Genomic DNA, 12,193 nt, shown 5'->3' with positions numbered 1-12,193 from the left:
TATTTTAATGAGGTGGGGGGTGGCATGCATGTGTGTGTGTCTTCCGGGGTGAGTGTGCACGTGCATTTGAGGCCATGTGGGGCAACAGTCTATGCAGGTGCCTTCCTCAGTTGCTCTTCAGGTTGCTCTCCAGGTGTTTCGATTGGTTTCATTTTGGTTTTGAGACAGGGTGGCATTACGTGACCCTGACCAGCCTGGAACTTCCCTGGAACCATTTACAAAGTTCTGCCTGCCTCCACCTCCCAGGTACTGGGATTAAAGACGTGCACCACAAAATCTCAGGGTTTTGAGGTTGTCCTTTTCTGACAGGAACTCTCACTGACTTGTGTAGGTTGGCCAAGAGTCTTCAGAGATCCTCTTGATCACAGTCCTCCCTCACCCCCCTTGCTGGGACTGCAGTCACAAGCCCACCTCACTAGACTTTATATGCTGATGCTAAAAACCTAAACTCAGGCCCTCGTCATTTTTGCACCATCTGACTGAGCCATCTCCCCATCCCCTCGGTTTCACTTTTGAAAAATAAGAAAACGCACAGTTTTATAGCCTGGATACTAAGCATAAAGGAGTAGCCTGTTCTGTACACAGGCGCAGAAAATGTATTCCTCGGCACGGGGCCTGCACATGGCTAGCTGGAAATCTTTGGCCTTGAAATCTTTTCTGAACATTTCACTACTGATGTGAAAAGCTTTATCAAGAATTTCCCAAGAACTTGAACAGCATAATCTCACAGAATGGGGGACGATGATACTGTTTGTATCAAAGCAATCAGTATGGCTAATACCCCCTGCTGCGTTTTCAACTGTGCTGACTTCGTTGTTCTCGAATAAGCCCCTCCCCCATTCTGGTGTGGAGATAGAACCCGAAGCCCGTGATCCAGGGCTCTACATCGGAACCACACCCAGGTTCTCAAACTGCTTCAACTGTATTTTCATGTTCCTACCATCCTGAGATCAAAACGTCTCTTTTCACTAACATCCTTGAGAGAAAGCGGCTTGTGGGAGAAGAAAGTGTTGTGTGGTGATAGAGTGTGGGTTTGGAAGTCCCATGCCCAGTGGCTGCCTTGCTCTTCCAGCTACCAACTGGGAAACCCTGGGTCCACAAAATTTGATTTCTTTAGTTGATTCCCTCCCCGTTCTCTACCGGTAAAATGAGGACAATAGGATGTCTGCCATCTGGTTGTTGTAAGGAGTGTATTGATGATCTATGCAATGTCTTCTGAACAGTACCCATTACAAGGTGAGAATGCAGAGACACAGCTCACTGCTAGAGCGCTCATCTCACGCGCCCAAGGCCTCCACTCCCCAACACTTTAAGCGGTGGGGGAGGGGCGATGCTAATATTCTCCAAACAGTCAAACTTTAAGTTAAATCAGGGTGTGGTCTATCAAGTCAGCACTGTCTTCTCTCCAGAGACCTGGGCTAGAGCGCACACGGCAAGCCTGGACTATCATGTGAAATTCTGTCTCAACAAACAAAACATCAGAAACCAAAACAAGTTGAGACAGGTGATATAGGCTTCGAAATAGCTACAAGCTAGCAGCCTGAAAATCTTTTTAAAAGAATAAACTCCAGAGAAATTGGCCTTTGTGTATATCCACAAAAATAAAATAATTGAGAAAACAAAATTTTTAAATGATTTTTTTTTTTTTTGATTTTCTAGACAGGTTTTCTCTGTAGTTTTTGGTGCCTGTCCTGGAACTAGCTCTTGTAGACCAGGCTGGTCTCGAACTCACAGAGATCCGCCTGCCTCTGCCTCTCGAGTGCTGGGATTAAAGGCGGGCGCCACCACCGCCCGGCAAATGATTTATTTTATGTGCACTGGTGTTTTGCTTGCATGTATGTCTGCAGGCACCTGTTATGAAGGTGTCAGATCCCATGGGACTGGAATTACAAACAGTTGTGAACTGATATGGGAGTGCTGGGAATTGAACCTGGATCCTTTGGAAGAGCAGCCAGCGCTCTTAACCACTGAGCCATCTCTCCAGTCCCAGGAAACAAATTCTATCTTGAAAAACTACTGAGTGATTCCCGATATGTTCTTGTATGACAACAAATAAGGAACCAAGTTAGTGTTTCCGTTGATACTCAGCTCACCTGTGCTGAACCTGGGATAAGCTATTTATTTAGTGCCTAGGCTCGATGCTCTTGTTGTTTTTTACATCTTCCTTAATTCATTCACCAACAGAGTCTCAAGCTGGGCTGGAATTCACTATCCAACCCAGGAGGGGGCCTGCGGTTCAAGGTGAGCTCTTACCTCTTGTCACTCAGCTATCAGGATTAAGAGGGTGAGCAGAACTCCTGGCTCACCTGAGATTGTTTTATAGTCTCCTCTCCAGCACCCTCATGCTTGGAGCGGGATAATCCAACGAAATTTCAATTAAAGTCAAAGACTTATTGGCTGCGACATTAATAGAACGATTATTTAATCAAGGGGCGGAAGAAAACAGACAAGCCCCTTGGCTAGTGTTCGGAATTTTCATGATCAGAGGATACCAATGGTGACTGAACAGACCTAAGCCAACGTGGTGTTTCGGCGTCAGCAGAGGCAAGTGGCCTGGATGTGTAACCTTCAGCGTCGGACCTCAAAGGACAGGCACATTTCCAGTAACAGATTCACTTCCCCGCGTTCCCTGGGCAAAGAGGGCGGTGAGCTCTGTTGATGGCATCAGCTGACATCACTGGCTGGGACCACGGGGACGCTGGGCCCACCTCAGCAGTGGCCTGACTGCATCAACCTCTGGGTTTCCCAGCTCCTGCCACGTGAGCCGTCCTAATATGGCCAGGCTCGGGAGCAGCCCAGGAGCGCTTCCTTTCTCCTGCTAAAGTAGAGAAGGCTGGAACAAATGCCTCAAGTCAAACACAGTCTGAAGAAAAGCAAATGGGGATTTGGGTTCGCGCCTGGCCAGATGCAAATCCCAGGGCTGCAGAAACTCCAACCTTGGGGTATCAATCATTGCATTAAAAAACAAAGCTTTTGCTGCCTCCCCCTTCTGTCTTGCTGTCCCTGAATCTTCTTCAGCCCCGGGACAGATCCCAAAGCTCTTGTCCCCCTTTAGGGACCTGAGGAGCCCTGGGGGGTGGGGTGGGCTGCTGGGAACCTGGTGGCTGAGGCTCTGGTCCTAGCAGCCTAGGGGGAGATGCTGCAAGGCGTGTCTGGGCTGTGCTCATGTGATGAAGGGAGGGAAAAACAAGGAGGGGGGAGGAGGCTACGAGGTGGCTTTTTTTTTTTTTTCTTTTAAGGAGTTTGCCACGAGCGCGTCCCCTTCATTCGCAGTCCGGGCGCGTTCTCAGCAGGATCTCGGAGAGCCGGTGCTCCTCACCCCTAGTCCCCGTGGTCCTGGGAGCACGTCCCCTAGCCCCTCGGCGTCCCCGCGGTCCCTGGAAGGCCGCTAGCCAGCGGGTGTAGAAGAGCCACTGAGCCATGGGCGCAGGCAGTTCCACCGAGCAGCGGAGTCCCGAGCAGCCGGCGGGGAGCGACACGCCGAGTGAGCTGGAGCTCAGTGGCCACGGGCCCGCAGCGGAAGCACCAGGAGCAGCTGAAGAACCTGCCGAGGCGGACCCCGCCACCAAGGTATGCTGCGGCCACCTGCCTGGGTGGGGCGGGATGGAGATGGGGCGTCCTGGCGGTTTCCGCCTGCCACAACTTCCCGCCGGTGCAGACCGGCTGCAAACTCGAGCGCAGCCCTTTGCAGGCTCTCGGGGTCTGTCGCACCGGGGCGGGGCTGGCATCTTTGTCGTGGGTCCCTAAGGGCGGCGACCTAGTCCTTCCGCAGCCATCAAATCTGCCCCTGCCGCCGCTCTCCAGCCTTCCCTCTCTTCCGGTGGGCTGGCAGCCTGGGGGATGGCCGGTGGGGCATCCATAAGAACTGACCTTATAGCCAGGCATTTGAAGCTACTCACACACCCCCGGGTCCATGGTCCCAGAGAGGGAAAGTCGGAACGTGCTTTGGAGCGTTGTTAACCTGGGTCCTAGGTTCCCCACCCAATATTGGCCTTGACACCAGCTTCCACCCGGGCCACCGGATTTGGTACCCAGAGTCCTGCGGCAGCGCCTGGGACACCGCCTAGCTGATGCAGAGAGCCTGGCGTGTAGCTCTGTTCCAGACAGGGAGAACCCGAGCAGAAGCACCAATGGAGGGTTAGGCAAAGCTCCTGGCATCCTGTCTCCCTTTCTCACAGTTTGCTGCCTGTGGACTCAGTCGGATAAACAAACACTGGAGTTAGAAGTTTGCCACCGATGTAGGCAAAGGCTTAAGCGAGCGTTCCTTACACTCTTTCTGTCGAGTCTACTGAAAATCTTTAGAAATACTGCATTTTACAGGCCTGCTTGGTTCGAGGTCGAATATTTCATCTGGTACAACACAGCCTCTACCTTTGTGTCTTATTTTCATTACAGTATTTCCTTTAGTTGTTTTTCTTTTGTTGTTGTTCGGGGTTGTTAATTAATTTGCTTATTTGTTTTTTGAGACAGGGTTTCCCTCTAACCTAGGCTGGCTTGGAACTCACGACCTAGCCCAACTAGTGGCAATCCTCCTGCCTCAGCCTCTCAAGTGACTTCGCAGCCACGCCCGGCTGGCGACATGGCATTTTACCTGTTTTCCAGCACGTGTTTGTGAGCAAGACTTCACATAGGTGGATTTATGCTATTCCTACAGAAACATGTGAACAACCAAACAACTTGAAGAAAAATCAACCAATTACTGAATTTGGGGATAGAGAGTAGAGAGGACCGTTAGGAATGTCTCTGGAAATGTAAACATCTTTCTGTGTAGAACAAAAAACCGTTGAGGTCCAGGTAAATCTCACAGAAGTCGGACCTGATCCCCTTGACCTCTTTAGTTGTCCTGTTATAGTATAGGCTGACGGCGCCTCTTAACAGTTTCTACCTCCACTTTTTTAACTAATCGCTTCTTGTAAAATCCAGCGTCCTCAGTGCTTCAGATGCTTAGGTTTCCTAACCTCACCTCACCTTCTGTGGTACAGTCTCCATCCTTTGGATGCCTCAGTTACATTTGAATACTTTATTTCTTTTTACTTCTTTCTTTCTTTCTTTCTTTCTTTCTTTCTTTCTTTCTTTCTTTCTTTCTTTCTTTCTTTCTTTTTTCTTTCGAGACAGGGTTTCTCTGTAGCTTTTGGAGCCTGTCCTGGAAGGAGCTCATGTAGACCAGAACTACTCATGAGAGAGAGTGCAGGTGTGTGCATGATCTGTGTGTGTAGGGGAGGGGTAAATGTGCCCTGGTGCTCACGTGTGAAGGTCAGACAGCAGCCCTGTAGAGCTGGTTCTCTCCTGCCTTCACGTGAGCTGTGGGCCTTGAACTCCTGTCGCCAGCTCCCACAGCAAGCGCCTCTACCTGCTGAGCCATCTCACAGCCCCACCCCATGTTTTGATGACCGCTGCTGTCAGCATAGTTCCGGTTTGGAATACAGTAATTTTAAGGTATAACTGCCAAAAATTTAGTCAGGAGGCATTACTTACCTCGGTTTTTACACGACTTGAAGTAGTATTATCTGTTTACACTGAAATATGGACCATATCCCCTTCCCAATAAATTACATTTGTTTACTTAAAAGAATCCATTCCTTTCTTTTCCACCTTCTCTACCCCCCCCCCAACCTGTATCTCCCTTCTCCATCCTTGGCAACCGCCATCTTGAGACATCCAAACAGTCTCTTCATAAGATGACTTAAGTGACATCCACAGCATCATTAATGCGTTGGCCAGTTTCCCAGTTATCAATTTGGAGATGGATCGATACACTTGCATGTGCTTGTTGGAATATATATGTGTTCCTTCATTTCAACCAACGGATCACTCACTTTGTTGACCTAAGACTTTTCAATAGGACCTCAGAATTAAGAATGATTTGGCACCCCCAAATTCTACCTTTGCTCTCTATCTTAAGCCCCTGTCCCTGATTTCCAAGGTGAAGAGGTCCCATCTGCCACTCTTGGCACCTTAGCCCTTTGGTCCCTTCCCGGCAGAGTCTACATTTGTGGATTTAGGGGCTTTTAAACTAATAGCTTGGCTGGTCTGCATGCTCCACAAGGTAAGAGCCTCTCTGGTTTTGCTGACAAACTGCCCTCTGTGTGAGGCATGATTCCTGGCATGGCGTGCTGGGACTTAGAATTGATGGAGAGAAGTGATGCTATTGGCCCTTGGGTTTTCGTTGGCAAATACCAGCTGTCTGTTTCTCCTGCTTCACCTTTAACCTCATTTTGATTTATTAAATTTATTTATCAGAGAGTGACTGAGTCTGGTAATCAGTAGATGGAGGAGACGATTGAGGGAGAAACTCAGAGTTGAAGATTTGTTCTTTGGAAGTAGTGGCTTGGCTGGGTGTAGAAGCCCACATTTGCAGTCCTAGCACAGAAGGCCGAGGCAGGGGGACTGCCGTGACTACCTTTGAAGCCAGTCAGGGCTATGTGAAACTTTGCTTGTTTTTTGTTTGTTTGTTTTGTTTTGTTTTTTGCTTTTATTTTTTTTTTTTTTTGCTCAGACGACACATACACTGAGTTACTTATGGGTTATATATCATGAATTATAATCTTGATGGATGTATGGACATTTGGGGGAGGTTTACTAGATAGTATACGGTTTTCCCCTCTTTGGGTAGAATTATCTTTTCTTTCCCTTTTTATGTAATGTAATCATTAAAGATTATAATCAGATTTTTTTTTCTGTATGCAATGTCAAACATTTATATCATACATGCTACACATTTAGTAAATCAGTTGGTTTGGGGTTTTTGTTTTGTTTCTTAGACAAGGAGTCCTTCTGTAGCCCAGGCTGTCCTGAAAACTCACAGTGCATCCCAGGCTAGCCTTGAACTTGATCCTCCTGCCTCAGCCTCCAGCTCCTGAAATTACAACTGGGAGCCACCACCACTCTATTCAGCTTCCTTTTTTTTTCTGTTAATATATTTTTTAAAATCTTAGGTCAACATATAAAGAAATGGGTTTCCTCACAGCATCTATGTAAAGTCCATATTTTATTATTTATCGGATGCTAGAAAGGGAACCCAGAGCGTGTACGCTAACACTAACACAGTCCCCATGCCCTTTTCTGGTGACTTTAGTTAGCAATTATTCCCTCAGAATCCCCAAAGGCAGCTTCCTAATTGAATTCTGCCATGCGGCCACATAGAGGGCAAAACTTGTTTGTTTGTATGCTTTTTTAAACTTTGTTTGTTTGTTTGTTTGTTTGAGACATTGTTTTTCTATAGCTTTTGGAGCCTGTCCTGGAACTAGCTCGAATTCACAGAGATCCACCTATTTCTGCCTTCTGAGTGCTGGGATTAAAGGTGTGCACCCTGCATTTGTATGCTTTTTGAGGCAGGGTTTCTCTGTGTAGCCCTGGCTGTCACGGACCTGGCTTTGTACACCAGGTTGACCTTGAACTCAGAGACCTCAGTTTCAGCCTCTTTGTTTTTAAAGAAATGATTACATATTTAATATGTGTGTGTGCGTGTGTATGTGTGTGCACGGCCGTGGAGGCCAGAGTGGGCTTCAGATTCTTTGGAGCAGGAGTTCAAGGTTGTTGTGTGCTCCCTGGTGTAGGTTCTGGGATCCCTCTGGTTCTCTGACTGTAAGTGTGCTTAGCCACTGAGCCATCTCCAGCTTCTGGGAGTTAAACAATATCTTCTTCCTCTTTCTCTTGTTTTGGGGCCTGCCAAGCAAGCACACACCTCAGTCCAATAGAGTTAAACCTTTGATTGCTCAAGTTTAACATTTCAATGCCCTGTGTTTTGGGTTTATCTCGACACACTTCAGTAAAATGCAGGGAGTCCCGTGGTCAGGCTGCAGTCTTCATATGCAAATCCTAGGGGGAAATGGCCTGGTCAGTTATTTGCCGGCTTTAAGACTTTGTGGCTACTCCTGGGGGGTGAGGTTGGCTTCTCACATCCTCCACTGCGTGTTTATAAGCTCTGCTCTGCAAGTTTATATTCATTCAGTTGTTGCCGGACCAGTGACTAACGAATGGGCTTCCATTGCCCTGGTCGATCTTGATTTCTGGAGCCAAATTGAAGGTCGAATTTGGCACTCAGAATGCCTCTGAAGTAACCTTTGCTTTTAATCTTTGATTTTAAATAAATGATTACATATTTACCATTTTTAATGATGTATTGAGTAATGCTATCTGCCTGCCCTCTTTCCCTCCCTCTTGCCTCCCTCCTGTGTGTGTGTGTGTGTGTGTGTGTGTGATAGTCCAAGCTGACTCCAAACCTAGAGGATGCTATCCTTAAACCTCAGATTCTCCCTCTACTCCTGAGGAAAGTGGAGTTTTTGCGTGTTACCTATATTCCAGCAGATTTTCCCCATGACAAGAAGGGGCTGTTCTCTTGCTATCTCAGAGACCAAACCCAGCAAGTGTGCACCTTTGTCATCACAGCCCTTGAGAGACTGAGGTAGGGGCATAGCAAGTTCAAGACCAGCCTGGGCTAGATAGTGAGTTCCGGGTTAACCTGGGATACAGAGTAAAAAGGCCTCAAAACTTAAACAAACAAAAACAGCTGAACATTGGTGATGGAGGAGTGAGTAAGGTTTCAAGTTATTTAGGGTTACCAGGAGGTGAAAGAATTCGACTGCATAGTTTGAGGTCAGCCTGGGCTATCGGTAAGTGTACTTGCCCCCCGATTGCAAGGACCAGTGTGTGGGTCCCCAGCACCCACATTAAAAGCTTGGTTTTGTAGCCTGTCATCCCAGTACCAGGTCACTGTTGCCCGGTTAGTCTGACAGCTGGGAGCTCCAGGCTTAGAGCAACCCTGTCTCAGGGGAATAAGGCAGAAAGTAACTGAACTGGCCACCTGTTGTTCTCCTCCGACCTCTGCAGAGCCTCCACTGGGCACGAGCGCACACACTGTTTAAATAGAGAAATGTATAATATATTTAGTTTAAGATCTCTATTAACCTTTCTGGGTATGCATGAGACAAGCTTCTTCCCCTTGCCTAGGCTGGTCTCAGATCCCGGGGTGGACGTGGCTCTTGTCCTCAGCTCCTAGTGGCTGGGGTTATAGGCATGCAGGATTGAGTTCTGCTTTAGTGGGCTTCTGTGCTTCTAGATCCAAAACCTCTTCTAAGGAATGACTGTCCAGATGAGCTGGGTTGGGATTGACGTCATAGGAGAAAAAGGACTGAGTAAACCAGACTCGGAACCAAAAGTTACACATCTTGTAAAGCTTAATGCAGAGGGGACTCTATACAGCTAAAACTGTCCTGTTGGGTTTGGATTTTATTTATTTAGTTGTTTATTTTTTAAGACAGGGTCTCAGTGTAACCCAGGCTCACACCAGGCACTCCTCTTGCCCCAGCCTCTTGAGGGTTAGGATGGCTACAGGCACAGGTCACACAGAGCTGGAGTTGCCTGTTATCTGTCTCTTTATCTTTTGATACCTTGCAGTTCAGATAAACAATTTGGTTTCTGCTTGGTGGCCTGGAACTTAGCAGGAGTCACCCCACTTTGCCCAGATCCTTTGGAGGAGCTCCTTCAAAACCCCGGCCTGGATGGTAGCTGAGGACCATAGCAGGTGGGAAGCCCTGAGTTTCGTTCCCGCCCCCACACCACACAAGCACAAAGGTGTTTTTGTTTTCAACCCAATGAAGCTGCCTGTTTTCATTGTCTTCTGTAAGTTTTCAAATGCATTCAGGGTTTAGGGAACAGAACACCTGTGGAAGAAAAGGATCACGGGAGGTTATGCTCATCACTAACCTGTGTAGTTCTGTGTGGGCTGTCGTTTGTAGATTGGGAATTGGCGTATATGGTAGTCAGCATTTTGAGAAAACAGTTAAGACCTCCATCTGTTGAAATCCTGAACCCAACTTTCAGCTCTCTTAACCAAAACATTTAAAAAGGCTACAACAGCAGCCAGATGCAGTGGCACGCCATTTAATCCCAGCACTGGGAGACAGAAGCAGGTCCTCTGTGAGTTCTGGGCCAGCCAGGGCTACACAGTGAGACAAACAAAATAAAAATACTACAGGAGCAAGGTAGGCAAGGAGGAAGGTATGTAATGTATTGTCTGTTTTAGCCCATGAGCATACAGAACCGTGGCGAGGGTGTGCAGGTCTGAGTCAGTTCTCCAGACTCGTGTCCCAGAGCGTGAACTCGGGTCCTCAGGCTTAGCAGCAGGTGCTGTTATTCAATGACTGGTCTTGCTGGTAAAGCTACTATAACATTAGTTTAAGAAACAAAACAAAACAAAAGGTGGCGCCCGCCTTTAATTCCAGCACTCAGGAGTCAGAGGCAGGCGGATCTCTGTGAGTTCGAGGCCAGCCTGGTCTACAGAATGAATTCCAAGACAGCCAGGACTGTTACAGAAAGAAACTCTGTCTCGAAGAGCAAAACTAAAAAGAAAAAAGGGGAGGATTCATTTTTATTTCATAGGTGTGTTTGCCTGGAAATATGATATGCTTACCACATGTGTGCCTGGTGCCCGTGGAGGCCAGAAGAGGACATCAGATCGTGGAGAACTGGAGTTACAGGTGGTTGTGAGCCACCATGGGAGTGTTGGGACCTGAACCTGGGTCCTGTGGAAGAGCAGCTCTTAAGTGCTGAGCCACCTTTCCTGCCCTTTGTCCTGTGATTGATTCTTTGACTCACTGGTTGAATCCTGGGCCTTGTTGCTAGGGGAGGAAAGGATGTGGGCTTCTGATTACTCTTGTTTTGTATTTTTTCTTTTTTTTTTTTTGGTTTTTCGAGACAGGGTTTCTCTGTGGCTTTGGAGCCTGTCCTGGAACTAGCTCTGTAGACCAGGCTTGTCTCGAACTCACAGAGATCCGTCTGCCTCTGCCTCCCAAGTGCTGGGATTAAAGGCATGCGCCACCACCGCCCGGCTTATCAGGGCTTTTCTTTTTCTTTGATTTCGAGATAGGATTTTATCTCAAAGGCCAGATACTCCTCCTTGAAATCACTGTGCAGCCAAGTCTTGCCCTTGGGTTCTTGAGCCTTCTTTCTCTACCTCCCAAGGGCTGAGATGGTAGACGTGCCTGAGTGCATATGTACGTGTTTGAGCGCGCGCGCGTGTGTGTGTGTGTGTGTGTGTGTGTGTGTGTGTCTTCTCTCCCTAGTGTTCAAGGCTTAGGTGAAAACCCAGACTTATTAAGTTTGGAGCTTGTGTGGGTGGAAAGGAAGGTGTCAGATTTCTTCCCTCTCAAGTATCTAGAGAAGAAAACAAAGAAAAAAGAAAATTATCCTCCTACGTAGTATGCTGTGGGTGTAGGCACCCCTACAGGAGCCATGTTGGGTGGAAGCTGCTGCCTACAAGCCGTGTCAGGAATGTGTGTACAAACCATGTCTGGTGGAGGTTCACGGGTAGAGGACACTTGCTTACCATGCACAAGGTCCTAGGGGGTTATTTAATTATTTTACTTTATTTTGAGACAGGTCTTTGCTATGTAACTCTGGCTGGCCTTGAGCTTGCTTCAGCCTCCCGAGAACTGGGAGTGCTGCAGGTCAAGCTTAGTGTCTCTCTCTCTTTCTCTCTCTCTCTCTCTCTCTCTCTCTCTCTCACACACACACACACACACACACACACACATCAGCACAGACTCCGCCCTTGAGTTATGCTCCCATCTCATTTAGAACATTTTTTAAACATTTATTTATTTATTCATTTATTATGTTTAAATAAATATTATGCCTGTAGGCCAGAAAAGGGCACCAATCTCATTATAGATGGCGGTGAGCCACCATGTGGTTGCTGGGAGTTGAACTCAGGACCCCTGGAAGAGCAGCCAGTGCTCTTAACCTCTGAGCCATCTCTCCAGTCCCCCCCCCATTTAGATCTATCAGAAAAAGTTTAGTTTTATGTCTAAGAGGAGAACTCTGATTTTATTGTCCATATATGTTTCTTATTACTCTGGTGCCATGCGTCACACAATCTCTCTTGTTGAATCTGTTTCTACATATGCATATGTCTGTTTCAATTAAAAAAATCAGACAACTTCCCTCTGTATTTGTACACTAAATTAAAAACATCTGGTTAATTATAACACCTACCATATGGGTTTAAAGGGTGGTGGTGCAGGCCTTTAAACCCAGCACCAGCAAGGCAGAAGCAGGCGGATCTCTGTGAGTTGGAGGCCAGCCTGGTCTACAGAGTGAGTTCCAGGACAGCCTGGGCTGTTAACACAGAGAAACCCTGTCTAAAACAAAAATGGGAAAAAAATTTTTTTTCTATTTCATATCTCACATTCTT

At 47.3% G+C, this 12,193-nt stretch overlaps 1 protein-coding gene across 1 annotated transcript in view; it reads left to right on the top strand.

Annotated features, from left to right (window-relative positions):
• The first annotated feature begins 3,271 nt into the window (after positions 1-3,271).
• Positions 3,272-12,193, top strand: part of Akap12 (A-kinase anchoring protein 12) — an 87,651-nt gene continuing 78,729 nt past the window's right edge. The window contains exon 1 of the mRNA XM_057761601.1: positions 3,272-3,570. Within this exon, the coding sequence (XP_057617584.1) occupies positions 3,421-3,570 (150 nt within the window). The 5' untranslated portion in view covers positions 3,272-3,420. The remainder of the gene's footprint in view (positions 3,571-12,193) is intronic.

This window comes from Chionomys nivalis, chromosome 2, assembly GCF_950005125.1.
Source record: "Chionomys nivalis chromosome 2, mChiNiv1.1, whole genome shotgun sequence".
NCBI lineage: Eukaryota > Metazoa > Chordata > Mammalia > Rodentia > Cricetidae > Chionomys > Chionomys nivalis.
Note: the sequence above shows the minus strand (reverse complement) of the source record. Positions and strands in the feature narration are given on the sequence as shown.